General features: G+C 43.0%; 1 protein-coding gene across 7 annotated transcripts in view; it reads left to right on the plus strand.

The window, feature by feature from the left end:
• Positions 1 to 4,184: 4,184 nt before the first annotated feature.
• Positions 4,185 to 24,914, plus strand: part of MSRB3 (methionine sulfoxide reductase B3) — a 58,808-nt gene continuing 38,078 nt past the window's right edge. The window contains exons 1-2 of one of the 7 annotated variants that reach the window (XM_035126598.2): positions 4,185 to 4,446; positions 17,605 to 17,748. In XM_035126598.2, the coding sequence (XP_034982489.1) occupies positions 17,637 to 17,748 (112 nt within the window). In that variant the 5' untranslated portion in view covers positions 4,185 to 4,446; positions 17,605 to 17,636. The other 6 variants (XM_035126601.2, XM_035126599.2, XM_035126603.2 and 3 more) reach the window with 6 other exon arrangements.

The following is a 24,914-nucleotide window of genomic DNA, read 5'->3' on the forward strand; positions in this document are numbered from 1 at the left end:
TCATTGTCTTCAGGCTTCCCCAATTCCCTACTATCTGGTTTTCATTTTTTTTAAACTTCTATAGCAGTTTCTAAATCATCTTCTTTCCCATCATGCAATCCCTTTAAAACTTCCAAGTTAATTCATCTTCATATCATTTACCCTAATTTCAAACTTTAAATCTTCTATTGTTTCCCTAATGCCTTAACCTCTTTACTTTCCTGGATTTTCAAACTCTAATTATCGAATACATTCCCTATATACATTTTAAATTTCTTCCAGTCCTTTGAAACTTTGTCATTTGTCTGGTCCCGGAGTCTTCCTGTCAATTCTGCTAATTCCATATAGTCCATCATTTTCATTTGCCATTCCTGCTTTGAAGGCAATTCTTCTTTTTTCCAATATTTTGCTAATAAAATCCTAGCGGCTGCGGTGGCATACATAAACAGATTAACATCATCCTTGGGGATTTCTTCCCCAATTATTCCAAGCAAAAAGGCTTCCGGTTTTTTCAAAAATGTGTTCTTAAACATCTTTTTCAATTCATTGTAAATCATTTCCCAGAAGCCTTTTATCTTAGGGCATGTCCACCACATATGGTAGAATGAGCCAACATCCTGTTTACATTTCCAACATTTATTGTCGCTTTTGTGGTACATTTTAGCTAGCTTGACCGGCGTCAGATACCATCTATACATCATTTTCATCAAATTTTCCTTCAACACCGTACAAGCCGTAAATTTCATACCTTTCTTCCACAATTTTTCCCACTCCGACATCATCACATTATGACCCAGATCCTTGGCCCATTCAATCATAACTGATTTTGTTTGCTCATCTTTCAAATGCCATTCTAACAACAAATTATACATTCTGGACAAATTCTTGTGATCTGTCTCTAATAACTCCGTCTCTAATTTCGATTTTTCTGATTGGAATCCTAATTTTTTGTCTAACTTGAATACCTCATTTATCTGCACATCCAGCCATTCATTTAAACCAGGCACCCCCAAACTGCAGCCCTCCAGATGTTTTGGCCTACCACTCCCATGATCCCTAGCTAACAGGCCCAGTGGTTGAGGAAGAAGGGAATTGTAGTCCAAAACATCTGGAGGGCCGAAGTTTGGGGATGCCTGATTTAAACCTTTGTATAGTGAGTGGAAAAGACAACTTTAGAAGATGCTCAACTCCTTGTTTACAAGAAGCAAAATGGAGAAAGTATAGGAACACCACAAAAGGCGTTCATTATTTTAAAGATTCTTCAATATTTTATAAAGACACCAAACTTCCTGCTTTTATCAGTTGCCTTTATGAAAACTCTGTTGGATGAACCTGGAAAGCATAGTACATGCCTACTGCCATTCAGAAACCTTGGTGTACTGCTGCTGGGAGTTTATGCTCCCAGTGTCTCTTGGTGGTGGTCTTTTCTTTTAAAAGCAGTGCTTTTTAATGTGAGCTTTTTCTAGCCTTATGATTCACTCTGCCAAATACACCAAAGCTGAACAGCAGTGAGCCCTTTGAATTCTAAAAGGATTTATGTGTCTTTGTGAAATCTTTTTAAAGTAGTACTTTATTTCTTCCACCAGGTTTTATGAGAGGGGAAACAATGCATTTGTTTATGCTGATGCTTTTGTTTTAAGTCATTTCAGCATCTGAGGGAGTAGACTCTCTAGTCTAGAAGCTCATGTCCCAGAAGGAAGCTGGAAGTTCCTATTTTAATAAGCTGCAGACTAATCCAGTTCTGCCCTTAAAAACCTTTTTATTGTGCCGCCTTGAAGCTTCCTTAGGAATTATCCTTCATAGTGGGTGGGGCTGTAGCTCTAAGGTGTAGGGCACATCCTTTTGTGTGCACAAGGTCCCGCATTCAACCCCCAACATCTCCAGGTAGTGCTGGCAGAGACCCACGTTTAAAACCCTGGAGAACTACTGCTAGTCAGTGTAGTAAATACTGACCAATAGTAAATACCGACCAACCTTAGACTTGGGTCCCCAGCTGTTGGACTGCAAGTCCCATCATGCCTGACCACAGGTCCTGCTGGCTATGGATGATGGGAGTTGTAGTCTTAATGGCTGGTGACCCACATTTGAGAAATACTGAATTCTGATCTTTTTGCTGCACCACTAAATAGCTGCCATGGATTTTGTAGGCTTCAAGCTTTTTTTAAAAAAAAAAAATTGCCAAAATTACTTACTTGGACCTAACAAGGCAAGAGGTCTGATGACTTCTTTCCACCCTGGGTATGGGTGGGATGCTTATCTGTACTACACTTTTACCATGTTCTGGTCTTTTTCTAAATAGCTCTATGAAGAACACTCAACTGTAATAAAAAGTATTTTCATATACGAGGGGCGATCATTAAAAATTTCCCCTGACGTACTTCCCATGGACTAAGACAAACTAAACTTGGCACGGTTATTAGTCCATCTCTACATAGCTACCAGGAAGAGTCACACACTTCTCCCATCGCTTTATGCAGCTGTGGAGACCCCGTCTGTAGAAGCCGGCAGGTTGCGTCAGAAGCCTCAACTTTGCCTCAGAAATCAGCATTTCATTGTCTGGAAAAAGCTTGCCCTTCAAAAAATAACTTCATGGTTGGAAAGAGTTGGAAGTTCGATGGTGTGGGGTCAGGAGAATAAGGGGGGTGAGGAAGTATTTCATAGGCACCGGACTGTGCTGAGCAACATGCGAGTTGTGAATCAGGGTGTTATCCTGCAGGAGGCAGACACCTTTGGTCAGCATACCACGCCTCTCGATTTTGATGGCCTTTCGTAATTTCTACAGCAGTGAAGCGTAGTATGTCCCGGTAATTGTGGTAACCTTTGCCAGGAAATCCATCATCACTACTCCACGCTGGTCCCAAAAGACAGCATGACCTTGCCCGCTGATGGTTGGACGCATGCCTTCTTTGGAGGTGATGAAGTAGGGTGCTTCCATTGTTTGGACTGGGATTTAGTCTCTGGGTCATAACGATGGACCCATGTTTCCTCCTGAGCAATTAGTCTGGCGAAGAAGTCGTCATGGTTTTCATGACACATGGCCAGAAGAGCCCATGAGCATGTGACTCGATCCTGCTTCTGGAAAGGTGTCAGCAGCTGGGGAACCCACTGTGCGGGCACCTTTCCCATGTGAAATGGTCATGGATGATTTTTTTCCTACAGAGACCACACTGATCTTGATGTCTGCAGCTAGTTGCCGAACAGTTATGTGGCGATCCTCCAAAATGGCGGCCTCCACTTGCTGGATGGTGCCTTCATCATTGACGGACTGTGGTCATCCAGGAATGGGAGCCGTTCCACCAAAGTCCAACCACACTTGAACTGACAATGCCCATGCTTGATTATGTCATACGATGGAGCATCCTCCCCATAAGTCCCTTTCATCTCATTGGACGTCTCCCGTGGTGTGCGCCCTTTCAAGTACAGGAACCTGATGGCTGCTCTGCTTCAACTGGTTCCATTATCAGATGTTATGCCACATTAGCACCCATAACAGAGAAACTGTTAGGGGTCAGAGCTACAAATTACCAAGTTACCCACGTGCAATTTCATCCTCCTATGATAACCGGAAGTGGGTCAGGGGAAATCTTTAATGAGCGACCCTCATATTAAAAAAAGTACTCTGACCTACCTACCTTATGCCTCATAGGAGATGCTGAAGAAAGGCAAATGGAAAGGTTAATGTAGCTAGCGCCTGAGTTTGCTTCCACCCCCACCTCCTTCCCAGTTCCTTCTCCTTTTGCATCGTGTCTTTTAGGCTGTGATCCTGATGAGGGGTGTGTGTGTGTGCGGATTGCTTTTTTTTACAGATTTCTCAGCAAGCCCGTCTTACTTGTTTTGGACTTGGAGAAGCTGGCTGGAGGAGAAAAAAAAAGCCAATCAAATAAAGCGCCCTGTTTGCAGCAGAGCTCTCAAAAGGCACACGGCCAAATTCCTGCTGGAAGCAGAGCGATAGGGACCCATCATCACCCGGGGACTTGATTCTGCTGGGCGTCAGGAGTTCGCCTCCCCGGGAGGGGGGGGCGGAGTGACGTTCACCCCGGGGTGCCTTCCTTTCTCTCTTTACAGAGAGTAAACCACAACGCAGTAAAACCACAGCCCCTGTTTATCCGTAAGGCAGGGGAGTTGCTCGGCTGACCCCCTCGGCCGGCTTCTCCACGGCTCGCACTCTCTATGCTCATATTTGGAGATGCCTGGGCAGCCGGTGCCCAGGAATTTCCCGTCATGCCTCTCCGAGAGGCGGCTGGGCCTGTCATTTCGCCGGGCCGTAGGCGGGCAGCGTAGCTGAGAGGGAGGGGGGAGACGGTGCCTTCAGCCCCGGCTACTGCTGCTGCTGCTGCTGCTTCTCCTCCTCCTCCTTGTTCTTCCCGCGTTTACTTTCCGCCTCTCCGCCCTCCATGCGCGCGGAGTTTCCCTCTCTGCTGCTGCTCAACTTGTCTTGCCTTGTGGCGGCCGCTGCGCTGGTGGCAGGTAAGGGAGACGCCGTCGCCCGTCATTGCTGCAGACCGGGCAGCCTGCCCTGCCTGCCTGCCTCCGTTAGGGTTTCTAGAGCTTTCCAACCCGGCCCCGCTTCCTCGCCCCACCCCACAGAACCTTAAAAGTCTAGGGAAAGGAGGCTGTTTCATCCCTTCCTGAAACTCAGGCGTGTCTACTCGGAAGTAAGACCCCGCTGAGTTCAGTGGCGGTCTCCAGGTAAGTGGGCACAGCAAGAAGCACTCCTAGCCTAGGAGTCCTAACTCACAAGGGCTGAGGTCCCTTCGCCTCCCTTCCCCCCATAAAATAATATTTGAGGTCCCCCCCCCAAAAGTTGATAGGCATTGTCATTCAAATGGTTCATGTGCACCGTGAATTGTTATCGATTTTGTGACGGACGGGGCTTACACCCCCCCCCCCAATATTTTGATCAAGTTGGCACCCCAACTCCTAGACTGCAGCCCACTTAACCTGGGAGCAAGTGCCGTAGAAACTAATGGAATTTTCCCTTGAGTTAAAACAACAACAATCAATGCACACAAATGTCTTCGGAGTGGACACTGTGCTTATCTAAAAGGAAAAGCCTTTACTTTTTGTCTCAGGGGGTTAAGAAGGTCATCTTAGTAATTGTGGCCATAAAACCAAGGGCTGGTAATGATTTCTGGGTTAAATATAGAGTAAGGATGTATGGAAAGGTTGCCCTGCTTGGAGGATCGTAGGAAGGCCCTTCTCACCTAGTATAATGTTTCCAATGGCGGGTAGCCACATCACAGCCTCTGGAAGCTCCCGACAGGAGCATGACGTACAACAAATCTGCATGTTGCCTATGTGCAGTTAGCCAACTTTAGCATCAGGATTTAAAGATCTTGTGGTGTGGTGTCCTCTTAAGATAGCGGCGTGTGTTGAACCAGCCCCAGCTGCATTTAGGGACCCTGCTCCTCATTCTGCTAAGTGGGACCCTGCACTTCTGTCGCAAAGTCCTGCCTGGACGGCAGCACTGCTTATGTGGCAACAAAGGCCAAAAGTGTACTATACTTTATTTGGTTTGCTTTTGGCACCTGCAGTAAGCTGGAGGGTAATGGGAGGGGGGAACCCTCACTCTCATAGTACAGGGTTGCCTCTAGATCCTCTTTGTAAGGATCCTGTACTGAAGGAATTTATATTTGTTTTCCCGTTTTGGGTGGGCAGGGGGATCATGTAATAATTCCCAAAGCAAATAGTGTTCTAAAGCGGAAGTTATTTAATGGTCCAAAGTGAGCTTATGACTCGTGAATAGAAATAAAGCTGTTGGCAATTTTCTGGACTCTTGAGAATGTATGTCCTAACTGGCCATGGAATGTTGGAATGCTAGATATAAATCACATCCTATTGTGGGCTTGGAAAATAGTTTACTCTTTGTTTTAATGCTGTGGAACCATGATGCACAGGTGAAATCATTTCAATCTCTGTACACAAAGTACAAAATAGATACAGAGGACCAGGAGGAGCTCCTTTTTTGAATTCATAAATGAGGCTTAATACTTTACACACAGAACTATGCACATATAAATGAATCCTTGCAACAACAACAACAAAAAAGCAGACAAGCAACCTTTCATTAGCTAATTACTTTAAAGGTTTTGGGATTTCACATTGTAAAACTTCCCTTTCTAGTTGCTGATATTGAATCCTCTCACAAAAAATAATAGCATGACCTAGAACAGAAAGAGGAAGACTAAGATACACAATATTTTAGAGTTAGCAAAGTTAACAGACAAACTGTGTGAAAAGGACAATAGTGGTTTTGAAAAAGAATGGGAACCCTTTACAATATATTTGCAGAAACAAAAAAAATGGACTCGTTGGCAGGATTTAAATAAACATTTACCATTTTATTTATAGAGAACAAGAAGTGTAACAATATGATAACATTATATACAAACAGCAGAAAGTATCATTTGATGTAATAAACCAGAAATGGAAGCTGAGGAAAGTCAAAAGGGAGAGGGAAAAATTGGAAAATGAATGTTTTGTAATGATATTGGATATTTGTTACAAGAAAAGAAAATCAATATTTTTTTTTAAAAAAGATACACAATATATTAACATTTAGGTCTTTCCCCAAAGTTTATTGTAAGATGGAAGCAATGATTTAAATTAGTGCTGTGAAAAAGTATTCTTGGAATAAGATCAGAAAGATGCTTTATTATACATTGAGAGACACTTTTTTGTTGTTCTTCTCCCAGAATCTTGGGCAGGCTTTCAAAGCTGCAAGGTAGTCCAACAGATATTGTTTCCTAGTGTCCTGCTACCACCTTTGCCTAGTCAGCTGGAATTTGGGGGAAGTACTCTGTTTTCTGAACAGTGTTGACAATTCAGGGATTCCCTCATGCCTATCAGCTAAGCCATGTCAAGGAATCCCAATTCCTTTGGATGATGTCACTGGAAATACGGTAGTTCCCTGCTTATGGAATGCCTCCCTGGTGAGATGCATCTGTCCTACTCATTATTAACTTTCAGGAGGAATTTTAAAACATTCCTGTTTATGCAGGCATTTGATTGCAGTAATATACTTGGCAACCTTGAAATTATTAGCTCTGACAATAAGTGACTTTCATTTTTAAAAATGTTTTTAATTTCTTAAAAGTTATAATTCCTATTCAGTTTTTGAATGCTGATTTATTATTTCTTACTCTTAAATACATCCCAGTGTTCCTTCAATGCACATTGGAATTAGTAGTAGCATACTGCTCACAGGATTACATAGATAGAATGATGTGTGCCTTCCCCATATTCTAGCTCAGGGTGGCCCAACTTTTCATCCCAAGTGGGCAGCAAGAGTGCTTTTACACAGAACCCGCAGGTTTCACACTTCCTTTTCATGCAGGGATGGGAGTGGGGAGCAAGGTCAAAGTTTGATGCCCCCCCCACCAGCCCTTGCGCTGCCTTTGCAAAGCCAGCTAAGCAAGGAGGTATGAAGCTCTGGCAGGATCCTTGAGCCCTTCTACCTCTTTCCCAAAGCTGGGGAAAGTGCTAACTAGGCTTTCAGAAGGAGGCAGGAGGACTCTAGGGCCCTAAATTCCTCCTTCCCAAAACCCAATGCCTTGCAATGCTTACCTTGCTTGGAGAAGTATACATCTGTAAGGTGACAGTTGCCTAGAATAAATTAGGAGAGGAATGAAGTTTTTGTATATCAGTAGAATATAAACAGGTGATGAATACAAACATGTAGTGTACCAATAGAGTATCAGGAACTTGGTAGCTCAGCCAACCCCAGTGGGATTACGGTACTTTCACCACCCAAGCAAAGAAAACGGGGGATGCACCTTTAGGGCCCATTGGCAGCAGCATCTCTACCTGCTCCACAACTGATGCCACATTTGACCTTAGGTGTGGGGCAGGTGAGCGTGGGTTTTGGGAAATGGCCTCTCAGACCAAACTGGGACCAGTGGCAACCTATGAAAACATAATTAAAGATTTGAAAAAGCTAGGTGAAGTAGACTCTATGCCATAAAAGCTTATGCCACAATTCACTAACAAATGAACGGTGCTGCACGACTTCTTGTTAATATTGTATGTCTCTCTTATCCATCTTAACTATTAGTTTCCCCAGGATACAATACCTGTCTGCTTTTATAAGAGGAAAAGGTTTGCACTGGGCTTTTTATTCTGAACTGACAAAAGACCTCAAATACTCTTATTGATATTTCCCTTGAGTTGAAGGTTAGAGAAATGGTGAATTGGAGTAGACAGCTTCAGTATCTGCTGTTTTAGTATTTGTTGTAGCATAGTCACACCTAAATATCAGAATGTAAATCCTTACAGCCAAAGAGTGCCACCAAATGCAGTGCTTAAATTTTTCGTTAGAAGTTAATGGTAGCCATTCATTTATGGAAAAAAACTCCTGCTCTGGTGCATTTGGGGGCACCAGTGGTGCAGGGACTGTCTATTTTAGGCATAGGCAAACTTGGCCCTCAAGATGTTTTGGGACTACAACTCCCATCATCCCTAGCTAACAGGACCAGTGGTTAGGGATGATGGGAGTTGTAGTCCCAAAACATCTTGAGGGCCGAGTTTGCCTATGCCTGGTCTATTTACTGCCCCTGGTTATCCAGGACTGTTCATATCAGCAACACCCTTTGATTCTGTTATAAACTGTTCATCTTCAATCTTTCAAATGTTGCTTTCCATCTTAATATCATGGTTATTTACAGTTATGTAAGTTTTATAAATTGGTTAAACTTAAAAATCAGGTTTAGCTGAATTAGGGGAAATGTTTGTGTGGGAGTGTTTAAATTGGCTTTATTCTAATCTTGTTTAAGATGGCAAGGAATCAGATTAAACTAAGCCAACTAAGGCGATTTTAAAGGAGAATAGGTGTCTCCACTAACTGGATTTTCACCTATTTAATTAAATAAGATTTCAAAAAGATTTTTGTTCAAACTAGACCAGAATCATTCCTTTAAACAGAGAATTGGCTCATGCATCAAGTGTTTAAAAGCAGAACAGCAGTACAGCAGAAAATAGATCTTGCCTGGCAATGTAGCAGCCTCCTCTGGCACGTACTGTACAGAGTTTACCAAGGCACTAGTTTAATCTACTGCATCCAAAAATGCTTAACTGAGCACCTGTGCCATCTGTAGCCCTCCACTGGATGGAAGACCCTGGAACATGGGCCCTGGAACTTTGACTATAACATCAGTTTTCAGGGATAAGAAGAGACTAATATAATTACCCCCATGAATGTATATCTTTTTTGTGCCCATTTCTGTGGATTGCCTTCTAATTATAGATCCATTCTCTGTTACAGAGGTGGTGATCCATTTTCAGTCTGAGGGCCATATTTCCTCATGGGCAGCCTTATGGGCAGCCACATACCAGTGGTGGGCAGGGCCCAGAGTCAACAAGTCTACTCTTCTACTGGATTCTACTCTTACTTTTGTCCAGTAGGCTATATTACAGCTACCTAAAAGTCAGACATTTCAACACCCTGACCCACCACCCTCAGCAACTCTCTTCATCCAAACAAGCAAGAAGTATTTTTATCACAGTTCAAGAACACATTCCAGCCAGGCGAAAACACCTGATGAGGGTGCAGAGCAGGACCAGTAATAGGAATCGCCTGGGGAGAATCTTCAGGAAATACAAAGGTCCATAGAGGGCCACATTTGTATCCCAGGCTGGTTATTCCCCATCTGAGCTCTATTACAACACCAGAATGTGCTCACTACACTTTCTTGGGCATCATCCTTGATCTTTGAAAATTTCCTACACTAAATCCTACTCTTGTCCAGGAGCCAAATGCCTTATCAACAGAATGCCTATGGATGCCTATGCATTGCCTGACCTCATTTCATGAGTCACCATAGCCCTGCTTGACCATCTAGTGCAGGCATCCCCAAACTGCGGCCCTCCAGATGTTTTGGCCTACAACTCCCATGATCCCTAGCTAACAGGACCAGTGGTCAGGGAAGATGGGAATTGTAGTCCAAAACATCTGGAGGGCCGAAGTTTGGGGATGCCTGGTCTAGTGTGTATTACCCTTTGCATACTACATATGACTCTGGCACCTATATTCATTTTCCATACTGTCTACTGGATGAGTTGGTCTTTTTATATATTCTGCCAAGAATATGGAATGCTCCCTTTTCCTATCTAACAGCAGCTATAAGCAGATGGGGTGTAGTTTCTGGGAAACACAAGGAAGTAAGTGTTCCACTGTTGTCTTATTACTTGCACATTGAGTCTAGGGGATTCCCCAGGATGGTTTTAGACTTGCCTTTTGCAAGAGCTTTAAATTGGTGTTTATTTTCCTTTATAGAGAACTACTGTGCTCATATTTTCTTGCAAGGAAAACGCAGCTATGCTAAATCCTCAGATCAATAGCTGTGCAAGTGTGCACTGTCATTCGGTTGTTCCACTGACATCAGCTGGACTTTTGTAATGAGTTATTACAAAGCAGAATTTACTTTTCTGTCCTTGTCATCAATATGGCCCTTTTAAAAACCCAGCAATTTCAAATAAAAGTGAGGAACTAGTAAGACACCCCCAACAATTCCAGTCCTGTACTAATATTATAAAAAAATATAATTACCATTTGAATCTGGCAGTTGTGTCAAGTGCTTGTATATCTATTTACTACAAGCACTCAAATAATAAAAAATTAGATGATAATAATGATAATGATAAATGATAGTATTTGATTAATGCCTATACATGAGTGAGGTGTTAGGAGGTTTGCATTCTCCCTGTCTGGAATGCATTAATAAAAATGACACTTCATGATATGTTGTGTTCTTTGGTGATTGGGCTGGGCTACAGAGCCCACAGAAAACTGAGAATTTGGGAATCAGTTTTGTGCTTCTATCATAAATGGAATGCCTGAATATTCATGGGAAGCAGGGAAAGGGTTTAAAAGAAGACTCAGTAATTCAATTTATGTTCCCAGTATTTTCTTCTTCTTCTTAAATGCACAGTTGTGCTGCTTTTTTCCTCCTCCTAACTTCAGACTTGGCTGGAGTTTAGTCATTATGTAGGACAACGGAGCCTATGAAATCAATAATTCAGCTTTAATAATAGCCCACAAAAACTTCCATGACATAAGGGGAAGAGTTTTTCTCTCTCATGGTCACAGGCTGAACTTTTGTGACACATAGTGAAAACCATTAGAAGGTAAAAACAAATGTTGTTTTTTATACAGTACTTGAGTTCAGTGAACAGTTTAAATCTCACTGTGGCATACATTTTTACTTTTAATATCTGATGAAAATGGTATTTTATACATTATTAAAGAAAATGAGAAAACCATGATTGCTACCAAAATGACTTTGGAGTTACTGGCTTAAGTGTGTAAACTGTGAGAGACCAAGTTCTTTATGTAATTTTCACTCTAGTTGTGGACTTTGCTAGGTGCCCTGAGGCAAACTGTTATCTCTTAGGCTCTGCAGTAAGAGGGTAATATTACTGACTACCTGTAAGGAAGGGTTGTTGTAAGGGTTATTAAGATCACATGTACATAAAGCACTCTGAATGAACTCCAAAGAGCTATATAAATGCTAAGTGTTAGCATCATCTAGATTTTTAATGCAGTAATTTAACATAGATGTGGCTGCTGCTTATGGTTCTGCACCTACAATTCTGATGGTTTAAAAATGTTTTCTTTGTGTGGGTATTTTATGGGCTATTGACTCCCAATATGTTGTATCAGCAATTTCATTGACATTAAGAATTTACTGCAGCTTTGAGTGACTGTCAGTTCTCTGCTGTGCTAATGGCTTGTTAAGAAAGACATCTAACAACTTAGAACTGAACACATGCCATTTCTATTCGAAGAAGCAATTATGTATGCTGACACAGCATATGCTATTGAAAGAGCCGTTCTTACATGTTGTTCCAGCTAACTGTGTATTTCATCTTCTACAGTAACTACTAAATGTTCAGGTGGACTTAACTGCATGTAATGTATAAGTAATGGGGGGGGGGAACCCTGCTTGGTGATATTTTGTCCCCCCCCCCCACATTTAATGCAGCCACCTACTTTAAAGCAAGTTCTTCAGGTTTAACCCTTCCATCAATTTGTTGACAAAATGTATGAATAAGGTATGACATGATAGGTTCAGCCAAAACTGACTTAGGAGGTGGAACCCTATTAACATAAAGGTCCGTAAGTGGGATTACTGCAAATTGAGTTCCCCCCATGTTTCTCCATTGCAGACATTCCATTACAGTCTCTCAGCATTCTGGCATATCCCCTAATACTGATTTGAGTCTTCCTCTCCTTGTGCTAATGTAGCCAAAACCATATAAGCTACATACAAGAGGGAAGTATCTGCAGACTCAGGGTATCCCAAAGTACTTACAAGTACTAAAAGCCTCCTGCTGAAACAAGCCTAAAGGACAGGGGTCAGCAAACTTTTTCAGCAGGGGGCCGGTCCACTGTCCCTCAGACCTTGTGGGGGGCCGGACGATATTTTGAAAAAAAATGAACGAATTCCTATGCCCCACAAATAACCCAGAGATGCATTTTAAATAAAAGGACACATTCTACTCGTGTAAAAACACCAGGCAGGCTCCACAAATAACCCAGAGATGCATTTTAAATAAAAGGACACATTCTACTCATGTAAAAACATGCTGATTCCTGGACTCTCCGCAGGCCGGATTTAGAAGGCGATTGGGCCACATCCGGCCCCCGGGCCTTAGTTTGGGAACCCCTACTAAAGGAGAACAACAAAGAAAGCAAGTATCAACAGGCTTGATACTTATACTAATTTCAAAAAAACAAGTTATATAGAGGTTATTGTGGCGCAATTACATTGTTGTTTCTGTTTTTAAATGAATTATTTTATTTTATATTTATTCTGGGCTTCCCTGAATAAGCTATGTTTGGTGTACCTAGTTTTCCCCCATTTAATAATCTCAGCAACCCTGCAGGGCAGGTTAGATAGAGTGTGTGTTACTGACCTTATCTAACCTAATGAATTTCATGGCTGAGTGAGGATTTGAACCTGGGTCTTCCTAGTTCGCCCCTTTACCTGTGTTAACCATACCAATCCTTCCTGCTCCTGGTCCTCAAATAAGGCTGACAATCTCACCTGCACCTTGCTTCCTTGCCAGGATCCCCCTTCTGCCCGTTGTCGCAAAATGTCCCTGTCTTGTTTGTTTGTTATTTATTGTTACGGTTCTCAACCAGCATACACATATATACATAAAACAATCCAAAATACAATCTAAAATATAAGCAATAAATATAAACTTCAACTATTATAAAAATTATTAGATAAAGGAAGGTATCACTACTTGGGAGGGTACAGCAAATGGTAGCACTGGATCATCTTTGGCTCTGTCCTGAAGTTTTATGGGCACTACTAACTAGGGACCCAGGTGGCGCTGTGGGTTAAACCACAGAGTCTAGGGCTTGCTGATCAGAAGGTCGGCGGTTCGAAGCCCTGCAGCGGGGTGAGCTCCCATTGCTCGGTCCCAGCTCCTGCCCACCTAGCAGTTCAAAAGCACATCAAAGTGCAAGTAGATAAATAGGGACCACTCAGGCGGGAAGGTAAATGGCGTTTCCATGCGCTGCTCTGGTTCGCCAGAAGCAGCTTTGTCATGTTGGCCACATGACCCGGAAGCTGTCTGCGGACAAACGCCGGCTCCCTCGGCCTATAGAGCGAGATGAGCGCCGCAACCCCAGAGTCGGACACGGCTGGACCTGATGGTCAGGGGCCCCTTTACCTTTACCTTTAACTTTAACTAGGTCAGCTCAGATTTTTATGGCTCTAGCACAGAACGTGGCTACCTTTGCTGTCACATTAGAGTTAGCATCTGAAAGAAGCCACTCTATATAGAAATTGTCCGAGTGCCCAGGAAGCTCAGCCAGCGTTGTGTGGATGAGCTCGCCTCACACCTCCTTGTAGTAGCTGCATCGCAGGAGTATGTGGCCAAACAAATAACAAACAATGTTCCTATCAATAACTCAACCAGTTTTGTTCCTCTGAAGAGTTGCTGCCTGCTCCCCATTGGTGGCCTAAGAGTCTGCTCCCACATGAGTCTGCCCACCTACTATGTCTTTTGTCTGAGACCATGCTCAGTGTTCCATTGCCATTGGAAAGCTGGTTAGTGCCACAGGGCTTTTTGGGGGGAAGCTCAGTTGGCCGCCTCTCATTGCTTTTCTGAAGTTCTGTTAATGCCTTTCCCCCTTACTGTTCTGAGCTATATGTTGCTTCTCCCTCTTTTTTCAAATGATTATATGGGTGGCGGTATGGTCTAAACCACTGAGCCTAGGGCTTGCCGATCGGAAGGTCGGCGGTTCAAATCCCCGCGACGGGATGAGCTCCCGTTGCTCGGTCCCAGCTCCTGCCCACCTAGCAGTTCGAAAGCATGTCAAAGTGCAAGTAGCTAAATAGGTGGGGAGGTAAATGGCGTTTCCATGCGCTGCTCTGGTTTCACCAGAAGCAGCTTAGTCATGCTGGCCACATGACCTGGAGAAACTGTCTGCGGACAAACGGCGGCTCCCTCGGCCAGTAAAGCGAGATGAGTGCCGCTACCCCAGAGTCATTTGTGACTGGACTTAACGATCAGGGGTCCTTCACCTTTTCTATGTGTTGATTTGATTAAATTATGTTTTTAACTTGTGATTGTGAGCTACCTTAGGGACTCCACGCGGAGCCCCATGTGGATAAATTATTTTATATTCCATGCACCTCCCTGTCAAATTGACTGTTTACTCAAGGGAAATTGTGAGAATAATAGGCGCTTTCATCACTGTAGACTTCACTTCTGCTATGCAGCTGCGATACACCAAGGCAAGATAGTGAGCCATCTGTCTTCTTTCACCTGCCACCCCATACTTTAGTCAATCAATGCCTGATTCTTGGGTTTTATGCAGGATCCACACTTTGATGCCTTAGTACAGGGGTGTCAAACTCAAATTCATCGGGGGCCGCATCAGCAGTTTGGTCACCCTCAAAGGGCCGGTTGTATCTGTGGGACTATGTGTCCACTCTTTATTATCACAAATTATTGTCACTGCATTCAATTATTACTGTTTTTTTGTAATAATGTAAGTAATAACTAGCTCTGAAAGCAGAAACATAGTCAGAATAATGGCAAGTAGATATTCAAATGTACAATTATTGTACAATTTATTGAAACATGATTTTTGGTAACTGCACTGGGTGGTGGAGGCTCGCTAGGGTTTCATGCAGGAGCTTTGCAGAGCTACTGGTACCTGGAGATGCTGGGGTCCTTCTGCATGCAGGACAGATGTTCTGCCAGTGAGCCACCACCCTTCACCAAAGGCACTGGCTGAGGTTGACTCACTGGAGCTGCTCTCCTGGTTCCAGGGTTTAAGGGCCAGAAGTATAAAGCAGCATCCTATGTTTATGAGGAGAGGGAGAGGGAGGGGAGGGGAGGGAGGGAGGAAGGAAGGAAGGAAGGAAGGAAAGAGGGAGTGGGAGGGAGAGAGAGAGGAAGGAAGGAAGGAAAGAGGGGAGAGAAAGAAGAGTAGGAAATAAGGAAGGGAATAAAGAAGGAAAGAAAAAGAAAGAAAGAGGGAGAGAAGATGGAAAGGGAGAAAGAAGGAAGGAAGTAGAGAGGGAAAGAAAGAATAAGAATGAGGGGGAGGAAGAAAGATGGGAAGGACGGAAGGAAGGAAGGAAGAAAGGAAGGAAGGAAGGAAGAAAAGAGGGAGTGGGAGGGAGAGAGGAAGGAAGGAAAGAGGGGAGAGAAAGAAGAGTAGGAAATAAGGAAGGGAATAAAGAAGGAAAGAAAAAGAAAGAGGGAGAGAAGACGGAAAGGGAGAAAGAAGGAAGGAAGTAGAGAGGGAAAGAAAGAATAAGAACGAGAGAGAGGAAGGAAGAAAGGGAAGGGGGGGTCGCCGCCTTGATTCAGTGCCAGAAAAGAGCGCGAAGGGACCCAGGGGCAAAAAGCATTTCCCGTGCAGCGTGAGGCAGCGGGTGTCCGTTTTAGCAGACGTGCGTAAAGCCTCAGAGTTGCACGTTCATGAGGCTGAGCCGCGGCAGGAGGAGGAGGAGGTGAGGCAGGAGGAGGAGGAGGCGGCTTGTCGGGTCGGTGCCCGGCAGCACCGTACGGAGAGTGCCGAGCCTCTGGGACGCAGCAGTGCTCTGTAGCACTTTGAATCCTCCTCCTCCTCCACGCGGCGCTGCTGGGTGCTTTGTCTGTGCTTCAGCAGCAGCAGCCGTTTCCAGGCGCCGAGCCGTGGCAGGAGGAGGAGGATTCAAAGTGCTACAGAGCACTGCTGCGTCGCAGAGGCTCAGGACTCTCCGTGCGGCGCTGCTGGGCGCTGACCCAGCAAGCTGCCTCCTCCTTCTCCTGCTGTGGCTCGGGGAGCGCTCCACGCAGCGCTGCTCCGGCCGCCTTTCTACCCCCCCAGGCCCCAGCTGTTTGTTGGCGCTTTGTCGGCGCGGTGCTTCAGCAGCAAGGTCCCGCTGGCTGGGGTGCTTGGCGGGCCACATGACGAGGTCTGGCGGGCCGGATTTGGCCCGCGGGCCTTGAGTTTGACACCCGTGCCTTAGTATCTGTGGATTTTTGTCAAGGGTATTTTAAACTTGTGGTATTACCCACTCCCCTGTTTGATGAAAGGTTGTTCCAAGTGTCTTGCAAAGCCTACTTTTTATTATTAAGATGGTTTGAGCATACTTATAACACCAATCCTGGCTCAACTGCCATTTAGTTCTAGGTCCAATTCAAAGTGCCTGTTTTGACACATAAAGCCTTAAACGGCTCAAGACAGTACCTCAAAAACTGACTCTCCCCATATGAACTGATCCCAACCTTGTGATCATCACCTGAGGCCCTTCTTTATATGCCTCCTTCTCGAGAGGTCTGAGGGTGGCAGCGTGAGAAAAGGCCTTTTCTGCGGTGGCTCCCTACTTGTGGAATGTTCTTCCCAGGGAGGCTTGCCTGGCGCCTTCATTCTGTATCTTTAGGCGCCATGCAAAAACTTTCATCTTCGCCTAGGCCTTTGGCTAATTAAACAATATATGGCATTTTAAGCTACATATGTGGGTGGAGTATTGTTTTTGTTTGTTACTATGTTATGTATTTTTGTGCTTTTATATTGCAAACTGCCCTGTGGTCCTCAGATGACGGGAGGTATAGAAATTCAATGAATGAATGAAATATGTTGTGAGATGCTTAAGCACACTCTTTTTCTAAGCATATTTGGGCCTCTCCCCCTTTACCTCTTATTAGCTGGATGACAGTAAGTGTCAGACTCCTGAGATGAGGCAATCCTTTCTGAATTTTCAGTGAAATACCAAATTGCATGTGTTCACTGTGTGTACTGTTATAGAGAACAGATGGACTTATTTAGTCTAGAGCGTTTAATTGCTTCTTGAGTGTGAGCCAACCTGCACTTTTCTTCCTAATTTATATTAATCTTTTTAACTTTCAAAAGTTCTATCATCTGGTTTAAGCAACAACACAAGCCATTCCTTTCGCTCACACTTTTTGCTGTGCTAACCACAAGGTGGTGCTCTGCTCCTTAGCTAGCACAGAGAACAGCATTAATCATAAATCACTAAGCGAAAGCATGCTAGAGGCCTCCCTACTCCTGGGGCACCCAGTTTTTTTTCTTTTTTTAATGGTAGAATACATCTTTGTTCTTTGCCTGACCTGAAGAGTGACATCACTGCCTTTCTTCCTGTTGCACTGTAGCTGCTTGACTCACAGTCTTTGACACAAGCCAGATGGCTGCAATTGGTAGGCGCACAGGCTGCCTGGTACTACAGTTGATGAAACAGAATAGGAAGACGTTTTATGATCAGCTGCGGGAGCACAATAAGACTCCAGCTTTGCTAGGTAATTACGTTTTCACTGCACACTTTTATTCCTCATGGTGAAGGTTGCTTGGGGGAAAAGATTACATTTTTTATTTGTGTGTTTGGAATGCATATACCTTTGATCTTTTATTAGTCAGTAGTCTGCTCCAGAGGAATGTTGGTTGGGTTTTTTTAAAAAAAGAAGAAGAAAGGAAACAAAAAGCAGTTCTGCAGTCACTCGTGAAAATGACATGTTTATTTATGTTTAATGGTTCTCTCAGGCGGTACTTACATTCTCACTCTTCCTCCCCACCTCTCCATTTAGGAACTCACAAATGTTTCTTTCCCATAGCTTTCTAAGTCAGCGTTCAGCCATGTTAATTCAAGCAGGGGTTTTATTGTTATTATTGCTGGAGGTACTTCAAACTGATTTAGTAATACATATATTGATGCTTCTTATGTAAAGGGACTGGAAGAAGCAACATGCAACTTCCCCTTTGCTTGACATAGGGGAAGTAGAAACAATCATCCTTCTTGTATACAGTCATACCTTGGGTTACAGCCGCTTCAGGTTGTATCTTTTCGGGTTGCGCTCTGCTCCGAACCCGGAAGTACCGGAACGGGTTACTTCTGGGTTTCGGCACATGCACATGCGCAGAAGTGCTAGATCGCACTTTGCGCATGTGCAGAAGCGCTGAATTGTGACCCGCGCATGCGCAGACGTGGGTTTTGCGAATGCTGTGGGTTGTGAACGTGCCTCCTGCACGGATCACGTTCGCAACCCGAGCATCCACTGTATGTTTAGGGTGGCTGCATATCCTACTTTAGAGGACAGCCCTCTGAAGAAGTGGTCAAAATCCAATTTTAAGGGACAGCAAGGGGCCTCTCAGTTAGTACATGGAGAGCAGACTGCAGGCACTCCAGGTCACCCGGTCACTGTAACAAGCTGTATTTCGTTTAAGCTAGGAGATGCCTCTAAATTTGCACCCTAGAAAATTTCACACGAATAACATATCCTCTTCTATCCACACCTTTGGTGAGGTGTAACTGGGTAACCTACATATATTTGCATGCCTTTTACATTGCATAACTAATGTGCACATGCACACAATGCAAATGGAAAGGATTGGATCCCAAGGTTTGTGTGAATAGAAGGCCGTTCATGCAGCAGATCTTTCCCGTCTCATCCAGACCCTGTGCTCCTTGAAAAGCATCTCTGGAGCATAGACTGTAGTGTGGGGTGGCAGCTACTGCTGTGGGGAAAGGGAATCAATGACAATTGGGAAGATTACATGTTGCATGAGTGTGGTTCTGCTTTCACAAGGTGCCTTCGCTTGCATAACTTTTAGATTCAATCTCATGTTTTTCAGAACTTTAAGAGAGAGCAAAGAAGCTATAACTATTACCCACCAGGGCCTTCCTCCTACTCTTTCGATGTTTGCACACAGGTTTCTAGGCTGTTGGTGTGCCCTGGTTTAGTGTACCCATGATGCCCACAAGCCAAATGAAAATGGTGTCAATTTCCATGTTGATCCTGTTTGGCCAAATTACACATCAGGGAATTAGCATGGCGGCCATAGATGGTATTTTACAAATACAGTGGTGCCTCGCTTAACAAACGCCCCGTAAGACAAAAATTTCGCTTAAAGAAAGGATTTTTCTAGCGGAGGTTGCCTCGCTAGACAAATTTGTTTTACGAAAAATTCGTCTGGCGAATCGCGGTTTCCCATAGGAGTGCATTGAAATTCAATTAATGCGTTCCTATGGGCATTTTTTTTTTAAAAAAAATATTTCAATGCATTCCTATGGGATTCGCTAGACAAATTTTTCGTTATAAGAATAGACCCGTGGAACGAATTAAATTCGTCTAGTGAGGCACCACTGTAAGGAATTGTCCAGGTTCTTGTACAAACATCTGCGAAACTCTGCAGCCCTTTCTACTGCTTCCTGCAACTTTAGTTTACCTTCAGATTACAGGCGGATGAAGTTGTCGTCACGATGCAAAATTAGTGCAGCTAATAAAATGTTTTATTATACAAAGTGTGCAATCTATTGCAAACGTCTGGATATTCAAATGAACGGGAATAGCAGAAGAGAATAGATGCAGCCTTGTACAATCTGTTTTATTGCAGCCTGTCAACTAGAAGTTTCTGATGGATCTTTTTGGTTCGCATTGCAGAAACTTAGGAAAAGATTCTGTTTATTTCATAGGGTAACTGCACTTTGCCAACTCTTGTAACAAATTTCCAGTCCCCTCAGATTAATTTTCCTCTCTGCATTCTCTTGCTCTTTGACCAAAGGCCTCAGTGCAGTGTTCATGGGGTTACGCCATTTAAATATGTTGACAGGGAAATTGTTAAAAGTACTCAACAGTTTCAAAGTGCCTATTATTTGTGTAACACTATCTGCCCCATTATTTTGAAGGGACCTGGAACATTCATGTAATCTCATAATAAGTGAAAAAAGAAAAGTTCTGTGTTTTACTTTCTGAATTTTTCATGAGATCATTTTCCAATCATCCATGAATTCCCATTTTTTGTTGTCTTGTATTTTAGCAAGGAGCATCATTGCCTGGTGCAGTCAGTGTGTTTGCTTATTATGTTATCAATCATGCTAATGTAATCAAGCATAAAAGCCTGATGGCAAGGAATTAGATAAAATTACTTATAAATGTGTATTTGGAATGTTAGTATTTTCCTTTCATTTTAAAAAAAACATAACCATCAGTTTTGCTGTGAATGTATCTAACATTTTTGATGTTTTAATTTTATTTTCATCTTTTTTTTCTCCCTTACTCAGCTCTTGCCCCTGTTCTTTGCCTCTGGTTGTGTTGGTGAGGATATTACAGTGATGTCTGCATTCAACCTACTGCATTTGGTGACAAAGAGCCAGCCAGTGGCCCTGCGAGCCTGTGGGCTTCCCTCAGGTTGAATGGGTGCTACTTGTTGTGGTCATTGCATATGGAGGTCCCTCTTAGTGACGTGGGTGCCTCTGCTACAGTAAATACTATGCCATGCTTTGCTAAACTGCTGGCTATCTAAAACGTCTGAAGCTGAAAGTATTTGTTTAAGAGACACCATGCTTTACAGCTATGTTGAAAAATTATCTGAGAAATGTTGAATGTCTTGGAGGCCCCTACATGACACAATTTCTTTAGATTTGACAACGTTTATCAGTTCTCAAAGAAAAAAAAAACCCCAATATACAGTACTGTAATCGTCCTGTAAATAATACATTAAATACTCCCCTAACCTAGCAATATTTAAGCAATACAGTGGTACCTTGGAAGCTGAACGGAATCCGTTCCGGAATTCAGTTCAACTTCCAAAATGTTTGGAAACCAAAGCACGGCTTCTGATTGGCTGCAGGAAGCTCCTGCAGCCAATCGGAAGCCCCATCGGACGTTCGGGTTCCAAAGAACATTCGCAAACCGGAGCACTCACTTCCGGGATTGCGGCATTTGGGAGCCAAAACGTCCGAGTACCAAGGCGTTCGGAATCCAAGGTACGACTGTATTTACAAATACTAGTTACAGGTAGGTAGCCGTGTTGGTCTGCTGTAGTCGAAACAAAATAAAAAGATTCCTTCCAGTAGCATCTTAGAGACCAACTAAGTTTGTCATTGGTATGAGCTTTCGTGTGCATGCACACTTCTCAGGATACACAAGAAGTGTGCATGCACACGAAAACTCATACCAATGACAAACTTAGTTGGTCTCTAAGGTGCAACTGGAAAGAATTTTTTATTTTGTATTTACAAATGTTATCCATCTGCAGAATAAGGAAGACAATTTTCTGTGATTGTCCCTCCCCACAGCAACCTCTTAATTCTACCCAACATCCACCCGGGCCCTGGGGGAATGAAGACCCTCCAGAGCAGATCTTGGGGAGGGGGAACCCAAAAACCGGACGTGAGAGTAGCGGCCCTTGCCCAAAGGTGTTTCCTGCCAATCATAGGGGAAGAGAATTGAAATTGACTCAGTAAGTGTCATAGTTTCCACCTCAAAACACTAGCACCTACATTCCAGTCTAGATGTACTTAAAAGGTAAAGGGACCCCTGACCATTAGGTCCAGTCATGTCCTACTCTGGGGTTGTGGTGCTCATCTCGCATTATTGGCCGAGGGAGCAGGCGTACAGCTTTCCAGGTCATATGGCCAGCATGACAAAGCCGCTTCTGGCGAACCAGAGCAGCACACGGAAATGCCATTTACCTTCCCGCTTGGAGCGGTACCTATTTATGTACTTGCACTTTGACATGCTTTCGAACTGCTAGGTTGGCAGGAGCTGGGACAGAGCAACAGGAGCTCACCCCGTCACGGGGATTCAAACCACCGACCTTCTGATCGGCAAGCCCTAGGCTCTGTGGTTTAACCCACAGCGCCACCCGCGTCCCATGGTGACATTAGTATACATTAATGAAGGAGAATGGAATTAGTAATACGGCGCATATAGTCATTGCCTTCTGTATTAGAAATGGTCAGATTTTTTTTGTTCACCTTTTTACAACAGATTTGCACTTTAAGATAGCTTATGAATATCTTCAGAGCAATCTGCTTCCCCTCTCACCCAATACTCTCCCTTCTTCCAAGCCTATCACAGTTTATGCCCTCTTATTGGTCTCTTCCTAATACTGCTATTCATCTGGAATACATCTTGTTTTTCCTTTGGAAATATTAGAAGTTATATGTTTATATAATTGAGGTGGTTTTTTTAATGCACAAAATTGGGCTTATTTAGAAACGACTTGGTTTTAAATTATTACTGTACATGTTCTGTAGAGATTTCATCCTAAAAGATAATTGCTCCAGATTGCCAGTAGATGGCACTAATTATGTATTCTTTCAAATATTTTAAATAGAATTACCCCCCTCCAAACAAGAAATCTTTCACATGCAGACTTAATCTTGTTTGAAAAGCAATTCTAATCTAGAAAATATATCAGTAGTGTTCTACTTGACAGTTGAATAATCTAACAATATTTGAGAATTCATTACACTTTTGTGTCCCATCCATAGCTGCCAAGTTTTCCCTTTTCTCACGAGGAAGCCTATTCAGCCTAAGGGAATTTCCCTTAAAAAAAGGGATAACTTGGCAGCTATGGTCCCATCCTTTTCTGTGGATATGCAGATAAATTTTGTTTTATAAAAACTTTAATGTAAATTTGTAAGGATAAAATCAAACCTTTCTTCATATGTATTTATACAAAACATTGAAATATATTTTCTGTAGCAGAGCACCATATTTATATAGGGGGAAACTGACTTTGCTTTGCTGTGAGTTTGCATTTTATAAGCTCATTCATCTCTTTTTCTCATTCACACTTTATGTTGCTTGCATCACCTTTTGCATGTAGTAGAAAGCTATTCTTCTTGCTCTTATAAGTCTAGAAAAGTAGAATTACATGTATCATTTTAGTTACATTAATTGTTAAGATGTCTGAAAGACATGGATGCTTCTTAACACTAAAGTTTTTAAATACTGTGCAGTGTTTAATTGCTAGAATATTTAAATACCATTTATAAAATATTTTCTAAGTTCACAGTGGAAATTACAATACAGGTATTGGGCATATCATGTTATTTTTTGTATGTTTTTAATGTTGAATTTTGTTTTGCTTTAATTGACTTTAATAATAATTATGCAGTTTTAATGTGAAAATGAACTCTTGCAAAGTCGTTAAGTTGCTTGTTGAGACTACTTTAATGATAATGGGAAATACAAAATTCAGCCACATCTGTCAAGCACTAAATATGTTTTGAGTATAATACCTATCAAAAAGGAAGATGCAAAACTGTTCAAATCTAGTGGGTGTTTTTTTTTAATACAAAAGTCCTTTAGCAGATAGATGTTTTAAAAAACCCTAGTAAGATGTATAGTGAACCTATTTGCCTCAACTTGAGTGTCACAGTTTTAAACACAGAGTTCAAATTGTTGTTTAATCTTAAACTAATTTCAGTCTTTTCCTTGCTGTGAGTTTGTTTACTGTGACCACAACCTGAGAGCTGAACTTGTTCCTGTCCTAGTTATTTAAAGTAGTTTCTTTTACACATTTTAAAGAGTTCTAGACAATTGTTCCATTAAAAACAACATCCAAACTAGGAGATGAAGGGCCCTTTACTGTTTGAGGTCATCAATGAGGTGTTTCAGAGATGCTAAAGTACAGTCTTATATCTTCTGATCTAAAAACCCCCCTTCAATTAGTCCTTCTTGAAGATGGGTCACTGAGTAAGCAATGGTCCAGTTCCAGGAACACATGGTTATATCTGTACCAGTTCAATATTTGGTCAGGAGAAAACATTAAAACTGTGCTTTTGACCTTGATTGTTTGTCTTCTGGTGTCTATGTTTGGGAGCTGGATATGGGTGAACCATCTGAAATTAACTCTTGACACTATAGAAGTTGTAATGTTCGGGAGGTGTTATAATATAGAGCATGTTGGCATTCACATCATTGTTCAGAGTGTCAGCAATGTACATCCTTTGGTCACTTAAAGGTAAAGGTACCCCTGACCATTAGGTCCAGTCGCAGACGACTCTGGGGTTTCGTGCTCATCTCGCTCTCTAGACCAAGGGAGCTGGCGTTTGTCCGCAGACAGCTTCCGGGTCATGACTAAGCCGCTTCTGGTGAACCAGAGCAGTGCACAGAAACACCGTTTACCTTCCCACTGGAGCAGTACCTATTTATCTACTTGCACTTGACGTGCTTTTGAACTGCTTGGTGGGCAGGAGCTGGGACCGAACAACAGGAGCTCACCCTGTTGCGGGGATTCGAACTGCCAACCTTCTGATCAGCAAGCCCTAGGCTCTGTGGTTTAGACCACAGCGCCACCTGCGGCTTGCAGTATTTGGTGTGCTCCTATATTGCTCTTCATTGAGCCCATATATTCAGGTTGCAGTGGGTAGGCATGTACGTTGTGGCCCTCTTTCAGAGATGACCTCATAGCCATCATGCATAGCTTCATAATCCTGACATGATCCACCAAAAGGCACTTTGTGTGGCGCTACCATTGGTAGTGGTTCAGAAGCTGTAGCTGGTGCAAAGCATTTGACCTATCTTACGTTATGTACTGTGACCAACAGCACTCCAGTGCCCGCACTGGCTTCCTGCTGCCTCCCAGACTCGATTTCAGGTGCTGTTGATTATTCCAACAGAACTAAATGATCTTGTCAAAACACACCCCACTGTTTTATTATATCACGACCTTT

This window comes from Zootoca vivipara, chromosome 10 (genome assembly GCF_963506605.1).
Source record: "Zootoca vivipara chromosome 10, rZooViv1.1, whole genome shotgun sequence".
Lineage (NCBI taxonomy): Eukaryota > Metazoa > Chordata > Lepidosauria > Squamata > Lacertidae > Zootoca > Zootoca vivipara.